The sequence below is a fragment of the Amphiprion ocellaris genome, chromosome 6 (assembly GCF_022539595.1).
Source record: "Amphiprion ocellaris isolate individual 3 ecotype Okinawa chromosome 6, ASM2253959v1, whole genome shotgun sequence".
Taxonomy (NCBI): domain Eukaryota; kingdom Metazoa; phylum Chordata; class Actinopteri; family Pomacentridae; genus Amphiprion; species Amphiprion ocellaris.
This window is the reverse complement of record NC_072771.1, coordinates 18819745-18842405: the sequence shown is the minus strand read 5'-3', so window position 1 is coordinate 18842405 and position 22661 is coordinate 18819745. Positions and strand designations below refer to the sequence as shown.

Sequence of the window (22661 nt, the reverse complement as noted above, 5' to 3'; positions counted from 1 at the left end):
TGACTTGTTTTCCTTTTCACTCAGGCTTACTTAAGCTTTCATCCAACTTTAATGTAGCCTGACCTTTATTTCTGCATTTGCTTTGGTGTCTCCTTACTGGGTCACAAGCGAATAACAGCAAGCATGGTTTTATTTGGTGTCAAAGCTGTTTTCTTGTGTGGTTAGACGCTGTATATGACAATGATCAAAGCTGCTAGCTGTTGTCTAATTCGAATAAATTTGAAGATTAAAGCATCTGGATGTAAATGTTCTCTTGTTTCTCCAGTATGATATCAATTAACATTTTGATTGACATGTCCATTGTCTGATAGATTCTATTTTCTCTGGGGCTCCTGATTAGCATCTAATGAACTGTGTCTTCAATGGTTGTCAAGGAGCCCAGTCTTTGAACAACCCAAACAGAGGCACACCTGTTCCTCCGTGTGTGTGTGTGTGTGTGTGTGTGTGTGTGTGTGTGTGTGTGTGTGTGTGTCTCTGTGTGTGTGTGTGTGTGTGTGTGTGTGTGTGTGTGGGTGTGTGTGGTTTTGTACACTGGCTTTTTGACACTGTTCCTTCACAGCACTGCCTGCACCAAGTGACTCATGGATGTGGATGAGGCAGAGTCTGAAGTGAGCAGAAAAGGACCGAATAACTAAAAGGGAAGAAGAAGAAATGCCTCCGAAGAGGAAAAATGATTCCATTGTTAAGGTTGAAGATGGTGAGATGAATTGTTTATTGCTCTTATGCTGCAAACTCACATCTACCTTTTAAAATATATAGATAAGAACTCAGAAAAAGTCATTGTTATTTATATTTAATGTAAATGTGTTGCATTCATATGTTCCAGTTGGGATGGATGTCGATACTGTGATAGACAGTGGAAGTGAAGGTAAGTTTTCTGAGATGTCTACATCTCAAAACATGATAGGATGATGACCAGTGATAGTTTACATCTAGTTTTTCCACTTAAAATTCAAAATTTCCTCAAAAATGACTTTCACTGTATGATTTCTGGAGACTTCTGCAACTTTTTACTATTCTTTGTTTTGCATTTCCCGTGAGCAAGAAATATAAACTATTTAGTCATTGGATGTCAGCTTAAATTATTTGTCTAAAATTGGACATATGTTTTTTTACTCAGAGGAGGCCAGGAAGAGAACTAAAAACAGAAGAGCCAAACCCCAACGTAAAGCCAAACGGGTCAGTGATGATGAGGAAGATGATGAAGACGAGGACGAGGCACCGAGGAAAAGAGGGCGAAAGAAGAAGGCCAGGCCCCGAGACAGTGACGAAGACGAGGAGGAAGACAAACGAAGTGTGAAGAGCAAAGGGTCGAAAGCCTCCAGGAGGAAAGCTGCTAAGGACGAGAGTGATGAGGAGAGTGAAGAAGAGCCAGACAAAAGGAAAAAAGGAGGCAGAGCGACATCCAAAAAGGAGAAAGAGGAGCAGAATAAGGAGAAGAAGGGAGGAAACGGTAAAGGGAAAGAAAGGGAGAGTAAAGGTGGTGAGAAGAACAAGAAAAAGAAGAATGGGAAGTTGAGCAGGTGCAGTATTCTCTGAGAGACATCTCTCAACTATACCTGCATGCTCCACACACCCAACTGGGCTTTATTCATGCAAACGCCTGGCAGGTGACAAGGAATATGTATGTGGCATATATTCATTGAGATTTTAAATAAATGAAATGTAAATTGCACAACACTGAACACAGGCTTATTTTCCTGAATATATAGCATATAGTTAAAGTACCTCTGGTTGACTTTTAATGTTACGTGTCAACAGTCAGAGAAACAGAGATTCTAATTATGGCTTTTGCTTGCTTCTATGTCAGAAGTCAAGAATGCAGGATTAATTTACAGGATCAGATGTGAGAATGACAATCCTTCAAATGTCAGGAAAAGATATCAAATTCAAATTTTGGCAGCTGTTATGGATGGTACAATCTCATTAGCTCATCCATTATTTACTGCTATCTTAATACGAAGGCAACAGGACAAATTATCCACATGTTTCTGCTGTTTCACTGGGGGGTACTGGCTGCATTTTAAAAACTGTCCAACTGGTTGTGACTATCCAGTGACAGAAAATATGCTTTTTAATGCAGGAGCAGAATTCAAATTCATATCACAACTCTTAAAACTCCTTAAATAATTTATGTAGAGCCTAACAAACTTTTGAGAAAGTGCTACAAAGAAGATATTAAAGTGCCTCCCCTTTAGTTTATCAGAACTGGTGCTACAATAGGTCAACGCATTATAAGCTAATATTGCAAACTTGCTTGCAAGCAGTTGCTAATTTACTCATCCAGAACTTGCCACATGTGAAGATAAGCTTAAAATTTACTCTTCGCTCTCTTTTGGTCTGAAGGAAAGCATACATGAAGTGTGGCAGAAGCATTTTCAGTCATGGTTGGACAAAACATCATATCAACTACCTACTTTCTAGTATATCTTGGCCCTCAGAGTTTACAGCTACATGCTAAAAACTCCTTGAGCCCCATTGGAGCTTTGAGCTAAACTACAAAGGTCAGCATGTTGACACAATGTATAGCAGACGTAGTCTAATGTTTACTGTCTTGGCAGTCTTATTGCAATGACTACTGACTGCATAAAAGATGAATGTAGCTTCTGGGCTGGAAAAGTGAAGCTAATGTGGAAATGACTTAAGCCTGCTTTCTTTTTAACAGCCAGCAGGAGGCGACTCCTCTGGTTGTAAAAGGTTGTTGAAGTGAAAATTATACTACTTCTCACTTGATTTATTACCTCAGTAAACATTTTCCTAATGAGTTTATGGTCTCAATTTCTTGTTACAGTCCTCTTTCAACTTGGCATGACGTTCATTTAGTAAATTATGATCCCATCAAGAGTCGATGCAAAAAATTTGTGTTGCTACTTGCTACTTACTGATTGATGAGCTGTTTGAGCATTTAGAGCAAGTTCTCAGTCACAAGTCTCACTTTTCATGTTTAGTTTCGAAAGACTAAGATGGTAGCAGCCAATTTCCAAAATCAAGGCTTCAAAATAGTGGTGCATTCGGTGATGCTGCAGTGCTACATCCATTTTTTATGTTAAGTCTATGGTAATAGCTTAACATGACAACACTGGCTAATTATGATCTGAGGCTGACGGGAATCCCATTACATTTGTAGATATTTGATCATAAAAAGTTATGATATACATCTAAAAGATAAACTAACAGTGTTGACAGTGTTATTAAATTCAACAGTACAAAAAGGTCAACCGTATGTAACATTTTTAAGAGTTGAAATTTATTGAGTTGCTGTTTTCTGTCTATCTTGTTAAATTGTGGAAGTTTTATGATGTGCTGCAGCTTCCACCTGATATTCAGATTCAGCTCCTGCAGAACCTTGTCAGAGTCATGGCAAGTGACAGCTGTTTCCCTTCAGCAGCTCTTCTTCCTCCTCTGAGGGTGATGAAGATTCACTGTCGGAGGGAGAGATTGCAGCCCTGAAGGAACAGGTAGAGGAGAAGAAGAAACTGATCGCCACATTAAGGAACAAACCCTGGCGCATGAAGAGGAGGCTCGTAATGCTCAAGTAAAAAAACACAAAAAGTAAAACCAGTGGCAACTTTAACCAACATCCTCTGCCTGTTTGCTTATGGTTGCTGTAATTTGTGGTTGTGGCTGCTGCATTTTGTTCTTTTATTTTGTCTGATGTTTTGCTTGCTACTCATTTGTTTTTATTTTCTTACAAGCTTTTCCCTTATCATCACTCATGTCATGTACATGTGATGTTGCTCATTCAATATTAAACTTATTCATTGCTGCTTTAGCTGTTTGATACTTCTCTTTGCCAGTGTTGTGCTCTATAAACCATCAAAAGTACTTTTGATGAACACCATGTAGATATTTTTAGACAGATGTTTTACAGACACATCTGAATATGTTTCCTGCTTCATCATAAAGAACAGCACTAAACAGAAAATCAGTCCCAATACCTATGAAAATGATTAGATCCAGACAAATGCTTGTTCGCTGACATTCACAGTTTCACTCAGTTAATTAAATTCTCCCCCTTGTTACATGCACAGTGATACACATGAGGATAATTGCCTTTAAATCTCAGGAAAACACACAGATGCAGATAAAAGGCCAGCTCTGTTTCAGCCTGTTAGACAGCTTCCTTTAATGTGAGAAGACTGTAAACAGTTGTGGATGCCTTGCCAAGGCCAAGGCCAACGCAAGGAGTTGTGTAGGTTAGTGTGTCTGTGTGTGTGCAAGAGAGGTCAGTGTGTATGTTACTCTATGTACAGATCACTGTAGACAAGTTTCTGGAAAGCGAACATGATAGGCGAACCGTATTAACTTTTTCATGAGCCTGACACTGTTTAATGCATGTTGTTGCGGCTGAATGACCTCCTGCTTGCCAAGTCTACTATGCCCTTAATGTATGCAATGTATCATCAATCAGTAAATCATTCCAGAGCTGTAGTTTGAACATCCTGTTCACACTGAATAATTCATTCATTGATGGTTTTATGTTGGTTGTTGCTCACTTCATTTGATTGGCTGAACAGGGAGGCCCAGGAGTTTGTTGAAAAGTTTGAAGGGGCTCTTGGGAAAGGAAAAGGCAGGAAGCTGTATGCATACAAAGTCATGATGACCAAGGTAATCTGCTCATTGTGCTACTTTGATGACACTTTACTGACTCATTGTGGATGCCAGTGTTATAACCATTTTCAAACTTTCCCCACCCAGAAATTTATCAAGTTCAAACGTGACTTTGAGAACTTCAAAACGGCCTGCATCCCCTGGGAGAGGAAGATAAAGGAAGTAGAAAGTTGGTACCACAGTTGCACGAACTCAGTGTTTCTAATAAGCTGTCTCCACTTTTCTAAGCCATGTACTTCATCTTCCTAATAACAGGTCACTTTGGCTCATCTGTGGCATCCTACTTCATTTTTCTGAGGTGGATGTATGGTCTGAATCTGGTCCTGTTTGGGTTCATGTTTGGCCTGGTGGTGCTGCCTGAGGTACAGCCTTTCTCATAAAACATGCTAGCAGGTAATATCTAGTAAGGTACACTGTTTCAACTGTTTTTTTCCCCCCACTTCCACTCTTCTCCTCTGTATTCAGGTTCTTATGGGTCTTCCTTACGGTTCCATTGCCAGGAAAACTGTACCCCGAGCGGAACAGGACTCAGCCATGGACTTCTCAGTGCTCTTTGACTTTGGTGTGAGGATCAATTTATTTATTAAATCTCACTCGACACAGCAAATCGGTATGATATAGATAAGCTTTGTGTTTATTAGTAATGCTTGTATTTTCATCCATGTTGGTGGCATGGCTCAAGGCATGGTAATTAGTCCAACACTTTGGTTCAGACTCAGTATCTCAACAACCTTTTCACATAATTTGCAATGCAATGTTGTACGGTACTGGTTTTTCTGATTCCCAGATTGTAAATCTGAATGACGTTGTTGATCCCATGACTTTCCCCCTACCAATACTATAACTTAAACCTGGGGTAGGCAGTATTTTTTTGTGTCATTTAGCAAAAAGTCCATAAAAACTTCTTAGTATATTGCAATTTACATGATCTGAGAACATGGAGGACTTTTGCACCTCCTCTTAATGCCATTTTTAGGCTTTAGAAAGTCAAATTTGTAACAGGTTTTCATTCTTTTTGAAGGATGGTTGGGAAAAAATGCCTCACTGGCTAATGAGGAAGTTTGTGAAGAATGAGACTGGTTAAGGTTAGGAATGGCAGGCTAAGTCAGTTAGTGGTAGAGCAGGCGGGTCATGCCTTTGCAACCATGCAAACGAGCTCACTACAAAAAGGATGCCAGTCTTACAAAAATGTTATGACTGTAACATGATAACACCAAATAAAAAGAAGAACATTTCTGACAGCATATGTGCCAGTCACTAGCATTTTATGTCATTTTGTGAGTAGATGTTATCACTTACATTAAAGCACTGCTGAGCCTAAATCCAGCCTCACAGCGCTACCAGCATGGCTCTTGGTCTTGTTTTGATCACAATTTTAACATGTTAGAACGTTATTTATAGTTTAACTTTTTCTCAGTCTTGCTGAAAAAATTTAGTTTGCACCTGTAAAATGACTGTAAGCAGGAATTCATGTATCTTTGTGCATATCATCAACAGGGATACTGCAAGTACTCCTTTTTGTTCTATGGATATTACAACAATGAACGAACCATCGGGCTGCTGCAGTTCAGACTTCCTCTGTCGTACCTGCTTGTGGGTGTTGGAATCTTTGGATACAGCCTCATGGTTGTTATTAGAACGTAGGCAAGACTCACAAAAGCAGGCAGTCAAATTTACATGATCCAGATGCTGATATTTAGTGATGGTATTTCCTCATTTCTTCATGTTTGTCTTTCAGGATGGCTCGTAATGCAAACGAAGGAGGAGACGGTGGAGATGAGGGGGAGTTCACCTTCAGCTGGAAGATGTTCACCAGCTGGGACTACCTGATAGGAAACCCTGAGACTGCAGATAATAAGTACGCCTCCATTACCACCAGCTTCAAGGTTAGCAGGTGTGTGTGTGTGTGTGTGTGTGTTAGTGTTTGCTGAAAGAGAGTTGAGCATGTCATCGGTGAAACTATGAAGATATAAAAAAAACATGAGGTTTAAACTTTGTCTCAGTCTGAAAAAAATCATCACCTTTTATAATTAATTTGAACTAATTTATTTTGAGGAAATCACTCTGAACTTCTTGGTACAACAAGAAAGGACACTGATGTTAATATCCCTTGAGAATAACCGCTTGTGGTGATTTCTTTCAATCTCACTTTTCTTACAGGATTTGAAGAGATTTTACATTTTAAGATGTGAAAAGTGTGACATGGTGCAGCAGGAAACTTAAACAGGTATTAAGCGACAGTTTTTATCTGTACTGTAGGAATCCATTGTGGATGAGCAGGAGAACCAGAAAGACGAGAACATCCATCTCCGTCGTTTCCTCAGGGTTCTTGCAAACGTTATGATCCTGTGCTGCCTTGGAGGCAGTGGGTATCTCATCTACTTTGTGGTGAAACGTTCTCAGGAGTTTGCTGAGATGGATAACGATGATCTCTCGTGGTTTGAAAAGAATGAGGCAGGTTTGCTCTGAACATTGTAGTATTCTTTTAAGAAGTAATGGAAGGTTAGGAAAGATAAGGTTTGAAAATGGGAGTGAAAAATAAGATTATTAACTCCTCTGTGTTGTTCTTTGTGTCAGGTGGAGTTTGTGATGTCCCTGCTGGGACTGGTGTGTCCTCCACTGTTTGAAACCATCGCAGAGTTGGAAGATTATCACCCTCGTATTGCCCTTAAGTGGCAGCTGGGACGAATTTTTGCCCTCTTCCTGGGAAACCTGTACACCTTCCTGTTTGCTCTCTTTGACGAGGTTACTGCCAAGGTATGGCTCGTTTCTGTATTTGTTTCTTACTGATGCAGTGCTCTTGTGTTACAGATATATTTATATATATTTGGGCTCACTTTTACTGATGCAAGTGGACTAATTTTAGTGGTAAATACCTTCACTGACAGCTGCTAGATCCAGATGCCCGAACTGTATTTCCCTGTGTAAAATGAGCTACCCAATGGTCCAATATTTTCACCCCTATTTAGCAATTAGTTTCTTTCAAATTTTCAACTCAAAATAATGCCAATAGGTCATTTCACCTTGACTGTATAACCACTGCTTCTGATCCCCGTTTTAAATGGGATGTGCTCTGAAAACCACTGAGCAGCTGTTGTCCATGCCCCCTTCAGGAAGAAAACTCTCCCTGTGTTTGTGATTGACATTTAGGAGAAAGCTGGCTGATTGCATGACTGTTACACCAAGAGACAGGGACTTTCTATCACTTAGAATTTCCTCTCTAATTGATCACTTGGCTTGAAAATATCACAGAATTCACTGCACAGGTGTTGTTTTTACCTCATGTGATGAGTTTGTCAGGCAACTCTGCAGTTATAAAATCCATATTGCTACAGTGCAGAGCACTGATAGGAAATTGTTTTAAAGTGACGGCTGACTAATGTACTTTTTAGAGATTGTGTTTCAGTCACTATTTCAATATGTAAATAATAACAGCTTTATTGGAAATTTGGTTGCATTAGAATACAGTTTTTGTGAACACAGAGAACATGAGAGAAGTAAACAGAAATAAACACCGACCAAGCTGAGGGTGTACTGGAGCACAACAAGCAACAAGAAAACACAGTAACTCACACTGATAATTGGTTTCAAATCATCCTTACGTTTACATAGATTTCTGACCAGTAAGCAAAGGTATTGGTAATGTTAGCCACATCAGCCACACAATGATGTCATGCTAAAGATTTTCCTATTGTTATGATGACAAACAGCAAAGGAACGGCACAAACAAAGAGCTTCCTATCTTAACAGTTTTTACTCTTCACTTTAGCAACCACAAAACACAATAAAAATCAACTTTCACCATATGGGAACTTTAAATCAAGTTTGACTTGCTTTGAGTTCATTGTTCTTTGATGAATTTTATGTTCTATAGTTGGAGAGAGAGAAGTCAATCAAGAATGCCACTGAATGGGCTTTGAATCAGTACTATGCCAACTACTCGTCCTTCTACAACACCACAAATGTGCCTCCTCCAGATGTGCACCCCTCCGATGTCGTCAGAGGACCATGCTGGGAGACTGGAGTGGGAATTGTAAGTGCTGGCATTAGTGACTGCTTCGTCAGCATTGAAGTGTTGAATTGTGGGTGCAAAAAGAGCCCAGCAGGTCTGATTTGATTATTTAGCTTGCATTTGTTTGTTTGGTAATTTTTGTTGCTGTGCAGGAATTTGTGAAGCTGATAGTGTCAGATGTGCAGGTGAGCTATTTGACCATTCTTATTGGTGACTTTGCGCGAGCTGTCATTGTCCGTTTCCTCAACTACTGCTGGTGCTGGGACCTGGAGGCTGGATTTGTGAGTATTTGTTTTTCAGTGTGTCCATTGCTTCCATTTTTTTTATGTTTCTATTGTTAAACTAAAATAATTTAGACCCAACAATTTGTTTTTACTTATCCAATATAACATTGCACATTTGTCCTTTGCTGTAAGTCACATCATATATGCATTTGTTTGACTTGTATCTGCTGTCATGTGACTGATTGTCAGTTTCAAGTGGGTGCATCGGTTTAATTGTCTATATCATTGTGTAACAACTGCATGATTCAGCTATTATTAAACACGGTGTGAGCATGGCATAGTCCGTATTAGATCCAAGACAACCTGATACTATACGATGACATCTGGCAAGACAGGTGATCCCAAACATTGAGCGAAACAGGACACTGGATGAGAACTTAATTACAGAGAGAGAGAGGCAGGGAGAGAGCAGCAAATGCAAAGTGTATTGACCTGCTGTTTATTAATTCAGGTGGACATGCTAATCATGCTGCTGTGCTTATTCCAGCCATCATATGGAGAGTTTGATATCAGTGGAAATGTGCTGGGGCTTGTCTTCAATCAAGGGATGATATGGTGAACTATTCCACATCTGCATCGTTGATTTGTGTTTTCCATCTCTTTCTGCACTGTCAGAGATTCTCTAATGTGAAATACAGCTCATGTTTCTTTGTTTTCTTTCTTCGGTGTGTCTTTAATCAACACGATAGGTGACTGCTTCATCCAATTTGATATGTTACTTCTCTGATTGTTATTGGAGGCAAACTGTTACAAAACTCAACCTCATGACATTAAATCATTAATTAGAATGTTCAGAAAGTTTAATCTGTCCTTTTGGAATAACATGGCTAAATCTTCTGCTTTTCTTAGGATGGGAGCGTTTTATGCTCCAGGTCTGGTGGGTCTGAACGTGTTGCGCCTCCTTACCTCCATGTACTACCAGTGCTGGGCAGTAATGGCCTGTAATGTTCCACATGAACGAGTTTTCAAGGCCTCACGGTCCAACAACTTCTACATGGGCCTGCTGCTGCTTGTGCTGTTCCTCAGCCTCCTTCCTGTTGTCTACACCATCATGACGCTGCCTCCATCCTTTGACTGTGGGCCATTCAGGTCAGTAGGGGACTGAACAAGCAGAAGTTAGATAGATAGATGGATGGATGGATGGATGGATGGATGGATGGATGGATGGATGGATGGATGGATGGATGGATGGATGGATGGATGGATAGATAGATAGATAGATAGATAGATAGATAGATAGATAGATAGATAGATAGATAGATAGATAGATAGATAGATAGATAGATAGATAGACCAAGCAATTTAAAGTGATTTTGACAAGTAGTAAGAAAACAGTTGTATTAAACTACATTAGGTGCATAGACATTTTACAATCACATTAGTTCTAATGTAATCATAACTGACACCGCTTCATTTTAAATGTTTAACTTGTCATTTTTGTTCATTAAAACAGGGTGAGCATACTATTAGTGCTCCTATGTTAGTGGTGTTTTCATACCATGCTTTATTTTTTTTGCATTTGTTGTAGCACTAGCAGACAACAACAAAACAATTTAATTTCTAAAGCATTATGTACATGAATATCAAATATAGGCATAACTAAGATAGCTATACTTAAACTGTGATTTGGTTGACATTTTCATCCAGAGATTAATTTCAACAGTTTCCTGTTGTTTCCCCCCAGTGGCCAGGAGAAGATGTATGATGTGGTTATGGAGACTATAGACCAGGATCTGCCTGCTTTTATTGGGAACATTTTTACATATGCCACCAACCCTGGACTCATCATGCCCGCTGTCCTCCTCATGGTGTAAGTAGAATTTAATTATCTAGTGAAATACTGTTTAAACATTTTTCAGATATTCAGATTTTCAATTTTTTAAAAAATGGTTTAAGTGTACCTTTATAAATGTGAAAATTGACTGAAACTTTTTAAGCATTGCCAACATGTTTGTAACAGACTTTCTAGTGCTTTTTGTATTTTGTAATAGTGAACGTTGTGAAGGTATTGAGGTAATGCATCGTTTCAGATTGTATTTTTTGATAGAACCACACAGGGGCAGCAAAGTCAGTCTTTTTGTGCAGAGTACAGCGAAATGTGTTCTTATTTAGTCTGAAACGGTATCTGATTAAATCATATAACTTCATCTTAGTGTCTATTGCTCTGTGTGCAAATCCAGACTGAAATCCAAACAGCTGTGATTTTTTAAAAATCTCCTGTGAAACACTTGTACTGTGTAACAGGTTGGCCATCTACTACCTCAACACTGTGTCAAAGGGATACCAGCAAGCAAACTTGGATCTTAAAAGGAAAATGCAAATGGTCAGCACGAGTCTTGAAATCCACTTCTGTCTTTCCAAATAAAAAATATTTTTTTGTTCGAGATTTAATGAAACAAATGACTGTCTTCTCTATTGACTGACACTTCAGGCCCGAGATGAAGAGAAGAATCGCAGGAACAACAAGGACAGCACTAATGAAGTGATGAAAGACTTGGAGGACCTGCTGCCAAACAAGTCTCTAATACCTCCTCCCATTGAAGAAGAGCCCCCACCTGGTACAATCACACTCTCTCATATCCCTTTATTTCACATCAGCCATCTGATTGTTCTTACTACTTGTTTTCATCTGCACTTGTCTTTTCAGATGTCGTAGTGGAGAAGAACAGCAAGTCTACCAAGACAAAGCCAGGTTCAGCAGGGAAAGGTGTTAATCTGCAAAAGGAGGTGTCACTGGCTGCCCCAAACCCTAGAGGCCCGGTGACCCGAGCCCCGGGGGCCAGAGGAAGGCCTCCTGGAAACCCCAGGGGGCCTCAGCCTGGGCCTGGCAGAGGCAGGGGTCGGGGTGCACCTCCAAGGTATTAAGAGACATGAATCCTGGACTCAAATCCAGTCAATACAAACAGTTTACCACAAACAACAGGCGTCCGTTAACACGACTGCTGCAGTCTTTGTCACATATAGAGGATGGATGTGTCACTGGAATAATTATAGACTTATATTTCTGGTTGAATATAGTGATATCTTAAAATAAATTAGGCACATATTCAAAGTTGTGGACAAATTGTTTGAATAAAATAAACAAACGAAGAAAGAAAAAAATCACTACTTAATTCATAGTAAATTTATTACATATTTGAAAAGCTTCAGATTAGTACAGTAAACATGCTAAAAAATGTATTACTGGAAAAAGTCTGTAATTATCGCAGTGGGGCTTTCTTTAAACACACAGAAATTACAAAACTATTTTTATCTGTATTACTAGTACAACAACAAGAAAAACAAAACTATCGCACAGTAACTTATTTTCCTTATATATAGCAAGAAGTGGGCTTGATCCTGTTTACTACATTGATATGAGTGTAAGGTTTACTGGATATTGATACGGGACACTTTTATTGATTTCATTTGGAAATCCCTGTAAATAATTTGTAAATTGTCTTTCTATTTTTTGTATGATGCCCAATAAAACAATAGATTTCTGACAAAGTGCTTTTTAAGTTGTGATGTCTGACCAAAAACAGGCTTCCTAAACTATGACACAAATAAGAGACACCACTCTAGAAAATGTCAGATTACTGATAAATGAAAGTCAGTAACATTGTAACTTTGAGAAGATGTAGAAAACAGGGATAAATGCTCATGAAACACCACAAAAATAACAATGCCTCCTAAACATTCAGGTACCATATGATTACTTCAAAATGCCTGTGGAGGATCTGAATTTACGGGGTGGATCTGAACTGGCAGTAAAGAGTCAGTCCAACATTTTTATGAGTTCTTCTGTGAGATTTTAATGGTGACTGCTTTGACCTCTGTGTACTCCTGAAGAGCGTATTTCCCCCTAAAATAAAAAAAAGCAACACTGATTATGTAGGGAAATAAATGATCTATTAACTCACATTACATTACCATTTACTACTGCAGTTGCAGTGTTACAAGTACTAAAGTACTGACCAATACGTAGCTGTGTGTTGGACATAAATGCAAGAAGTATAAAGGGCTATTTCCCAAGAGATTATACAACAGTATCACTCACAGTTCCCGTCCATTCCCAGACATCTTGAAGCCACCAAACGGACACTGAGCACTCATGGCATTGTAGCAGTTCACCCTAGAAAAAAGCAGCATTAGTTACACCTCCTTACATAACAATCAAAGGCCATTTGCCAACTATTTCATCAAAAGCCTTCACTACTTTGTATTAAAGCAGCAATAGACACGTATATTTTGCTTTAACTCATCATGCTAAAGTGTTGTATGGCTTCAGAACAATGAGACCATCGACCTATGGTTTAAAGTATTGCTTTCATTATGAATTTCTGTCTGCCCCGGGTCTTAAATCTCATGGGAAAATGAAGGCTCAATTTACGGGTGAAAGAACAACCACAGAAACGGTGGAAACGCTACCTGAAGAAGGAAAAAGAGCCCCGTTGTTGGAGAAAGCACCAAGAGGGAAGCTGATAGAAACTGAGGCAAAACAAGAGTGAACCTCAGATGGGTATTCACTCACTTGAGAGGGTTCAAATCTGACATTCAGTTAGCCTTATTTCTACAAGATCAGTCAGTAGCAAAACCTGTCTACTTATTAATACAGCCAGTGCCTTACTCAGCCTTTATTTTTGCACTGAGAGCAGAGATTCTATTTCAGACTGGGATTCTTGTGGTTGTTCCTTGCTGTGGACAGCAGCCAGGCTGTTAGTGGAAGCACTTTGATTAATGCCTCCACTAGCAAATAATAAACCAGAAGCATCCGGTGAACCAGTCCCTTCCAGCGTCTAATACTATGGAAAGCTGTTTTAATATTTAATAGCTAAGTTTAACTGTCAGTGATTAAAATTACACATATCAACAATACCATTCTGACCAGACAAAACAACAGCTCAGTTTTGATGAGTCAAAATAGTAGCTGTAGAAATCTCAAACATCATCATGAATATTGCAATGCTTTATGCTGGCCAGGTCAAGCTTCTCATTGGATGTTGATCCAGCAAAGCATTTGAAGAATATGAGCAGAAGCAATGGCAACTGTGATTGGATAATCTCATATTCAAGATATTTGTAATGACTTACTGACAAGGGAAGATTCCAGTTTGAGTTATCAACGACATGATTTTCACTTAATTCCAGTTCAAAATATTGACATTACTCAGACTAGTTACAACTTAATTTAAGATGTCTACAAAGGTAGACATCTTTAAGGAAGAATAGAATTAAGGATATTTTTAAAACATATGCTGTCTAGCTATTAAACGGCCATTCTAATACAACTTAAGGGGAGGGGCTCCTGTATAATCTGCTGTGTAGATGCTCCAGGAAGATTTGATTCTTACCAGACCACCCCAGCCTGTAGAGCAGACGACACTGTGAGGGCTTTGTTAATGTCATTAGTAAACACTCCTGCTGCCAGGCCATAGTGTGTGGCGTTGGCTCTCTGGATGACTTCACTGATGCTGTGGAAACACATGATCTGCTGCACTGGACCAAAAATCTGAAAGCACAGCATGAAAACAGCACACGAGGAGAAAATTCACAACCCAGTGGTAGAATAAAGACCCGGATCATGTGTTTTATCGTGTGCACTGTCTAGTAGTTGTAAGCACCTCTTCTTTGGCGATGAGCATATCATCTGTGACATTTGAGAAGACGGTAGGTTGAATGAAAAGTCCCTGCTGACCCCACATGGACCCACCACATTCCAGCGTGGCTCCCTCTCTCTTCCCGCTCTCTATCAGCTTCATTATCTTATCAAACTGCTTCTGGTCAATCTGCAGAAAACATCAAACAGTAACTCACATGCTTTCCTCTTTCTCGCAGTTAAACAGTATATCAGAAGTGAAATCAGTACAGTTATGGTATACCTGTGGTCCCTGGTCCACCCCTGGCAGGAGTGGGTTTCCCAGGACTTTGGATTTGGCTCTCTCTACACTGCGGCGGACAAACTCCTCATAGACTGGCTCCTCTACAAATACCCTGGATCCAGCCAGACAGCACTGGCCCTGGTTAAAGAAGAGACCACTGTGGGCCTGCTCCACTGCATACTCTACTGCAAGACAGATATGTACAGATAAAGCCTAAAATATTGCACTTAGATTGTGGACAAGAAGTAAGAAGGGTTGTACAGGATAGTCTCTTTATGCTACCAGCGCTCTTTAACACTTATTAAAGGTTTGACTACAAGTGGGACATAATATGAACTGTCTGGCAATATGTTTAAGCCTCAGTGCCTGCCAACACTATGGAGCTCACTACACATTATGCAAAATGCTTAATTTTGTTTTTAACAATTTCTCTCAGAATACTATCCTCCATTAATACAAGGTCACATTCGATTTATTGGTTTGTTTGATGCAACTTTAACATTCTGCGTATTTTATGCACATTGATTGTATTTTATTTACTTTTTTTGCATTTTAAAGCATCTTACTCTCATCAGAGCACACAGAATAATGCACTAAATCACTGATATTCCATTCAGTACATACACACTGTCAGACATGGTGAAGGTATGAAAAGAACATCACATCTAAAAACTGACTGAAAAAAGTACATACTCACAATCACAGTCTGCAAAGACTATATTTGGGTTTTTTCCACCCAGTTCTAGTGTAACTCTTTTCAAGTTACTTTCACCTGCAGCCTTCTGGATGAGTTTCCCAACCTGGCAACAAATAACAACCATGCGACATACACAGCTACACACCAGTGAAGAGTTTATGTAGACTGGACCAAATGACATAATGAAAGGAAAAGGGACACTATTCAAAGATATGCTATTTATTTCATTAGATACTAACATCAGTAGATCCGGTAAAGGCTACTTTGTCTATGTCCATGTGGTGGGAAATGGCACAGCCTGCTGTCTCACCATAACCAGGCACCACGTTCACCACACCAGGAGGAAACCCAGCCTGAACAAAGAGAGAGAATCACTAAAATCTTGTTTACTGAGACATTATGTTAAAGTAAGGTTTCTGGTTTTACAGCTGCACAGGTCTTGATAATCTCTGAATGCAAGTTTATGGCTTTTGTCCACATGTATATCATTGTTATGGAGCAGCAGTAATAATCCCAGTACCTCTTTGATGAGCGCAGCCATGTACAGAGCTGATAATGGGGTCTGTTCTGCAGGTTTGATGACTACAGTGTTCCCACAGCACAGAGCAGGGGCAATCTTCCACACAAACATCATCACCGGGAAGTTCCACTGTGGAACCAAAAGACGTAAACATGTTGGAGTTGCAGAAACAGGAAAAAATCATTACACAATACAAATTAAAGTAGGGCTGCTGTGATTATATCAAGTTTTCATCACACATGACCAAAGGAAGTCAAAATAATTATCACAAATATTATCACAATATCTATAGGAAAGTGAGACACCCATAGTTTAAACGAATATTGAAGGTTATTTTCTTCCAGATTTTCTTCATTGTTGACTGAAATAGGCTCCACATTTTTATCACACATAGATGTGAAATTGAATGAAGTTACAGCTTATTCGTGCCTTGTTCATTACAGATTCTAGGGATTATAGAGCCTAACAAATTCATCCTCTGAACTCCAAGCAATTTCTGGGATTTTTATTTGCTCCTGTTATACTTCTTGCTTACTGTGGCTCATTTTTCACAGCATAATAAAGTTCTGTATCTCTATGGAAACAGTACAACCATGGCTAGAAGTAGAGAGAACTCAGAAATGTTTTCTTTGCGGTTTTGCACAGCTTCAGTGCCATAAATCATAAAAAAAAGAAAAGATGAAAGTGAAATTCTTTGATTATTTATTTTACAAAAACTGAATAAAAATTGAATAAACATGTACAACATTTTTCCAAGTGTTTAGTCGTGTCCCAGAACACTGGGGGGAAAAGAAGGTGATTGGACACGCTTCTATACACCGGTCAGGCATAACATTATGACCACCTGTCTAATATTGCATTGGTCTTCCTTTTGCTGCCAAAACAGCCCTGACCCATCAAGGCATGGACCCCACTAGAGCTCTGAAGGTGTGCTGTGGTGTCTGGCACCAAGACATTAGCAGCAGATCCTTTAAGTCCTGTAAGTTACAAGGTGGGGCCTCCATGGATCGGACTTGTTCATCCAGCCAATCCCACACAGATGCTCTTGGATTGAGATCTGGGGAAATTGGAGGCCAAGTCAATACCTCAAACTCGTCGTGCTCTTCAAACCATTCCTGAACCAGTTTTGATTTGTGGCATGGTGCACTATCCTGCTGAAAGAGGCCACAGCCATCAGATAATACCGTTTCAATGAAAAGGTGTACAATGTCTGCAACAATGCTTATGTAGGTGGTACAAGTCAAAGCAGCATCCACATGGATGGCAGGACCAAGGTTTCCCAGCAGGACATTGCCCAAAGCTTCACCCTGCCTCCGCTGGCTGCCTTCTTCCCATAGTGCATCCTGGTGCCATGTGTTCCCCAGGTAATCGACACGCACTCCACATGATATAAAAGAAAACGTCATTCATCAGATCAGACCACCTTCTTCCATTGTTCCATGGTCCAGTTCTGATGCTCACATGCCCATTGTTGGTGGTTTCGGTGGCACACAGGAGGCAGCATGGGCACCCTGACTGTTCTGCAGCTATGCAGTCCAAATGCAACAAACTGCGATGCACTGTGTATTCTGACACCTTTCTATCAGAACCACCATTAACTTCTTCAGCAATCAGAGCAACAGTAGCTCATCTGTTGGATCAGACTACAAGGACCAGCCTTCCTCCCCACATGCAAAAATGAGTGCTGGTCGCCCATGACCCTGTCGCTGGTTCACCATTGTTCCTTCCTTTGACCACGTTTGTTCGATACTGACCACTGCAGACCGGGAACACCCACAAGAGCTGCAGTTTTGGAGATGCTCTGACCCATTCATCCAGCCATCACAGTTTGGCCCTTGTCAAACTCACTCAAATCCTTATGATTGTACATTTTTCCCACTTCTAACATCAACTTTGAGGACAAAATGTTCACTTGCTGCCTAATATATCGAACCCACTAACAGGTGCCATGATGAAGAGATAATCAGTGTTATTCACTTTGCCTGTCAGTGTCACAACCATGGCTGTGGGTGGTACATAGCCACAGTTGTCTCTCCCTGCCCTGTGTGTTTTGGTTTTCTTCCTAATTAGGTGTGCTTGGGCACAGAGGTTGGCAGCAGGTGATCCACATCTCTAATCAGTGAGAGCTCTGACAAGCAGGTGGGAGCAGTTAATCAATCAACCAGTGCAACTCCTCCATGTAAGCTGACGCCACTCATCGTTTGGAGCTGGACAATGACAGTTCTCTAGTCAGTGCAGTGCACAGTTCAGTCCTGGCTTTTTTATATTTTTGTAATCTTGTTTTTGCTCCATTCCAGACCTACTCCCGCCTGCTTATACTTCCCTGGATTCCTGGTTCACGTTGCCTGAAAACTTCCTGCTATTCCTTGTGTGGTCTCCATTCCCTGGATTCCTCTGGTTCCGTCTCATCAGTTGTGGTTCCTCCATTCCTACACCTCTGTCGTCTGTCACCTGTTTGCTGCCTCTGTTGCCCAGCCACGAACTCTGGTTACAAGTCACCTTCGACGCCAAGGAGCTGTTAGTTTCCAGCTGGGGGAGTCCTGCCACGCCATCGCTGACCCAGTCACAGCCACCAGCAGTCGCCACACCATCGCCACGCCAGCTAAGTCTACCTTCTCGAGCAATACCAGACTTAGTTGTTAAGTTGTGACTTATGCATATTCCTCAGTTATAGTTCATAGTTTGTTATATCACAGTTAGTCTATGTTAGTTCTTTCAATTAAAATATTCCTGCTGTGGCCTTCCATATGTTGGTCTGCTAATTGTTAGGATTCTCCTTAAATATGTATTTCCAGATAATTCCTGTCTTACTGTTAATTCGTACGTCTATATCTGGGTTGAGTTGTATTCTGTCGTATTTTCTGACTTATTTCTGCCTTCGTGTTACCATACGTGGGCCTGTAGTCAAACGATTGATTCGAGTTATAGTCTGTTGTATTTCCTGATGAATTCCTGCCTTGGTGTTGCCATACGTGGGTCTGTAGTTAGATTCCGATTTGTGTTATTTCCTATTATTCTTCCGATTTATTCCTACATTATTGTCACCAATTGTGGGTTATTGCTAACATAACTTTCTTTGTCTTGTAGTTGGTCTGCCTCCCCGCCAGGAGGAGTCTAGCTGTCCTGCGTATCGAAGGATACCTTTGCATGTTTCGAATAAGTTCCTGTTGTAGTTCCTGTATTTCACCTTGAATTGTTAAATAAAACCTTTTAATTTGCTCCACTGGTCTATAGTCTCTTTTCCTGCACTTGAGCCTCTGTCCACCGTAACAGTCAGTGGTCATAATGGACTCACAGCTGTGCTGAAGAATGCAGAATTTTTTAATTTTTGGGAATGTGTTTAGAGCAAAAAATAACCTTTTGCTAATCTTTCAATTGAGACATGTAAAGTGACTTCCATGGAATATCATATTTTCAAACTGAGATTTAGATATTTTTCAGTAGTTAAAGGACTATTGCGAAGTTGAAAATCCAGCGCTTGTTTGTCTATACAATTTTAGGCACATTTTTAAGAATAACACGTCTTTCAAACCTACTGATGAGTTTCAGGCTTCAGAGTAACCATTTTCTATAAACAATATCCAGCTTCTGTAGTATTTGTACAGAATAATTTTTCTACTCACAGGAATAATCTGGCCACATACTCCAATGGGCTCATGACGCGTGTAAGTGAAATACTCTCCATCTAAAAACATACATACAGTCATTTCAGTTATTTCATTAAGGTGCTGAATGCTCTCTGGCTCTTTTATCATGCTGAAATATATCTGTCAGGCATGGAATTCTATCACTTAAAGTTGTGAGAAACCTAAATGTGAAAAGGTGCAAACTTACCAACAGGGATGGTTTTGCCATGAATTTTATCTGCCCAGCCACCGTAGTATCTCAAGGTCTTGATTGTGGCCATCAGATCTACAAAGTAAGCCATGAGAAACACTTTGCCACAGTCCAGGGCCTCTAGAGTCTAGAAAAAAGACACAGTAACTACTATAGAAACACCATTACTTAATGGCAATTAAACCAGTTGTGCGGTTTCGTGGAGCTTTGCATGTGTGTGTGTGTGTGTGTGTGTTTCTCACTGCCAGTAGGAGCTGATCTCTCTCCACTAAGTCAGCAAGTCTGTTTAGCAGACGACCTCGATCTGAGGCGTCCATGGATCGCCATGGTGACCCCGTCTGGAAGGCAGCCCTGGCGCTTCGCACTGCCTCGTCCACATCTTCCTGGGAGAGGTTTGAGTTGAGGAAGTCAAAATCAATTCCCAATAACCAGATCACATAAATGTCAGTCTGTACATCTGACTCTTGATTTTGACTAACAAAAATCCCCCTAAAAAACTTGGGACAAACAGAAGAGTCAAAACTCTACAGACCCTAAAACATCTGTGTAAAACATAAGGTGATACACTTTTAAAGTTTTGTACTCTTTCCTAGCACAGACTCTAAAAGCATATATGATTTATTGGTGATATGTAATATACTCACTGAGTCAGCCGCCTCCACTTCACACAGCAGCTCCCCTGTGGTGGGATTATACACAGGAATCTTCCTGCCGCTGCATGACTCATGCCAGTCGTTATTGATGAACAACTGAGGGACCAGAGCAGAAATACACACAGAAACAGTACAGTATTATCTCTAAAAGCACATCAAAGACAGTCTGGAACACATGGTGAAGTGTATCAGCTCCTCTCAGCCTGATTAAACTAATTACAGGCCTCCTGTTATTTAGCAGGAGCTGTTTTGCCCACAGACTTTTTTATGAGATGCATCTGCATGCCTTTCCAGGTAATTACTGCACCCTAACTGATCCTAAAGTCCACTGAATAGATTCCTTTATTCATCTTGTTTCGTGTCATTAAAACCACATTTCTGTTCTCCTGTAATTACAAACAGAAACACCATATTTAAGTTTAATTTTGGACACAAACCATCTCAGGTGCACAATGCCATACTAAAGAACAACTAAGCCAGTTATCAAAACCTGACAATCTGTCCACTAAGAATGTTTTTGCCCAGCAGGGCATATGATACATTTTTGTATGAGGATGAAAGAAACATCTCAAAACCATCAAACACTGCAGTTTTGTACTGTTTTAGAGTCCTTAACCACCTGCTGCAAAACACCTACATGGATCATTTTGAAGTGGATTTTTCTGAATAAGCCAAAGCCAGCATATACCAACAGTAGACTGAATGGCATATGTTAATAAACTTTCTAAATCTGATTGTCTCATTAGAAAACTTTGTGGATTTCTGTAGCCCAATGCTTTTTGATACAAGCTAAATCATCTTCTGAGAACAAAGATATCCAAACCAAACTGGAGCTCATGTTTCAGCCCTGGCTGCTTTGACTGGGTCAGCCTACCTTAGTGTAAAGAATCGGGGGGTCTGGGATTGGAGTGGGCAGCGCCTTCGTCCTTGATCCATCGACACGCTGCGATCTGTGCTCCTGGTTTGGGCCCTGGTGGTTACACCCGTTAGCGTGCTGCTCATGGCCATTCCTCGGCTGGGAGTTCATGCTGGCATGTTTTCTCTCTAAAAAAGACACAAATGGAAACCAGTGTTAGTCAAGCTCCTTTGTGTGCGTACGTTTGGGTTTAACAATGCATTTGTACGTGATTGTGAAAGTTAACATATGGATCACTGAGTGAGAATAGCTCAGTTCGTTTAACCCTGTGCATAAGATCACATCCCAACCCAGTGGACTCAACAGTAACTGTGCCAAATGAGATACTGGCATTGTCCGCAGGGTAACACCACTCGGTCAGGGGTCACGAGCGGCACCACAAAGTCGGGTCGGCTCTGAACAGAGGACTGGACCTCATTTGGAGGACAGATTTGGAAGATGCAGGCCAGGGCAAAACACGACAAGAAGCATCACATTTGAGGAGCATTTCAAAAGACTCCGTTGAACAATGATATGCTACACCTCAAGGAGCCATATTTTCAAAACATCCAAATTTACTGGAGAGCTTTTATGTAACAAATTCACATACGAATACACAGCAAATATTAACGTTACATTTTGATATGTAGAAAACTTTCACTCATAATTTTGCGATTTGAGGCTGATATGACAATTGATTAGAAGATTGGTTCTATTTTGATCATTTTTAATTATTTGCGTTACTTTTCAACACTTTTTAATTGTGCATTTCTCAGAACAAGCTCTTTGAATATGTCATTTTGGGCTATTGAGATTTTTTCTTAATTTTGTACAGAAACCACTTATTTGCAGGCATATTACTTTATGCTGCGTTTTTTCATTTTTGCTTTTTCAGACCACAGTCAAAGCTGAATATTAGAACATGTATGCCACTTTGATGACAAGTCTTAGCAGCAAATATGAAAAATGAACTACTTCTATTTTAAAGCAGTTTCAGTGTTTTATGGCCACTACAAATCACCAACTGTCAGCTTGCAGGACTTTACAGCATCTGATAAAGTTGTTGTTACCTGTGTGTGATGCTGAAGAGGCTCCTCCGGCCTGCTGGATTCTCCCTCCGGTCACCGACATCCTGCAGCTCCTCTCTGAGAGTCTCCGAGCTGCTTTAAAGACGTGCTGCTCTCAGCGCTGCACACCGGATTAGTACCCTCCGAGCACCGGGAGTCCTGCTCGGTGCTCGGAGGGTCCGGCTGCACGTAGTGATCGTCGCACAGTCTCAACCAATCACAGC

The 22661-nt window shown here is 40.3% G+C and overlaps 2 protein-coding genes across 4 annotated transcripts; one reads left to right on the top strand and one right to left on the bottom strand.

Moving 5' to 3' along the window:
• Positions 1–559: 559 nt before the first annotated feature.
• On the top strand, positions 560–12399 carry tmc2b (transmembrane channel-like 2b). Of its 2 annotated transcripts, none has more exons than XM_023295891.3 (20): positions 560–697; positions 827–868; positions 1121–1523; positions 3389–3535; positions 4518–4608; positions 4699–4780; positions 4867–4973; positions 5077–5175; positions 6109–6251; positions 6350–6497; positions 6871–7065; positions 7189–7368; positions 8486–8644; positions 8776–8904; positions 9395–9462; positions 9757–9996; positions 10592–10717; positions 11152–11230; positions 11339–11465; positions 11555–12399. In XM_023295891.3, exons 1-20 carry the CDS (start codon positions 652–654, stop codon positions 11770–11772), a joined length of 2829 nt encoding a protein of 942 aa, XP_023151659.2. In that variant the 5' UTR covers positions 560–651; the 3' UTR covers positions 11773–12399. The 2 variants fall into 2 exon arrangements, with proteins under 2 accessions (XP_023151659.2, XP_054867270.1); XM_055011295.1 differs by having other exon boundaries at positions 3386–3535.
• Positions 12017–22644, bottom strand: LOC111586204 (aldehyde dehydrogenase 1A1-like). Of its 2 annotated transcripts, XM_023295897.3 has the most exons (14): positions 22441–22644; positions 21350–21519; positions 20467–20571; positions 20065–20205; positions 19820–19949; positions 19609–19670; positions 15986–16114; positions 15705–15818; positions 15466–15568; positions 14769–14953; positions 14511–14675; positions 14241–14398; positions 12947–13021; positions 12017–12751 (listed from the first exon to the last, which is right to left on the bottom strand). In XM_023295897.3, the coding sequence occupies exons 1-14, from the start codon at positions 22499–22501 to the stop codon at positions 12679–12681; spliced, it is 1671 nt and encodes a 556-aa protein (XP_023151665.1). In that variant the 5' UTR covers positions 22502–22644; the 3' UTR covers positions 12017–12678. The 2 variants fall into 2 exon arrangements, with proteins under 2 accessions (XP_023151665.1, XP_035797733.1); XM_035941840.2 differs by lacking the exon at positions 15466–15568 and having other exon boundaries at positions 15776–15818.
• Between the last annotated feature and the right edge of the window lie 17 nt (positions 22645–22661).

Coding starts and splice junctions, on each gene's coding strand:
- tmc2b (XM_055011295.1), top strand. CDS start 652: ATGCCTCCGAAGAGGAAAAATGATTCCATTGTTAAGGTTGAAGATG. Junction 3,536..4,517: donor AGGAGGCTCGTAATGCTCAA/GTAAAAAAACAC, acceptor TTGGCTGAACAG/GGAGGCCCAGGAGTTTGTTG. Junction 4,974..5,076: donor GCCTGGTGGTGCTGCCTGAG/GTACAGCCTTTC, acceptor CTCTGTATTCAG/GTTCTTATGGGTCTTCCTTA.
- LOC111586204 (XM_023295897.3), bottom strand. CDS start 22,501: ATGTCGGTGACCGGAGGGAGAATCCAGCAGGCCGGAGGAGCCTCTTCA. Junction 20,572..21,349: donor CCCCGATTCTTTACACTAAG/GTAGGCTGACCC, acceptor CTGGTCCCTCAG/TTGTTCATCAATAACGACTG. Junction 12,752..12,946: donor TCTGGGAATGGACGGGAACT/GTGAGTGATACT, acceptor TTTTTATTTTAG/GGGGAAATACGCTCTTCAGG.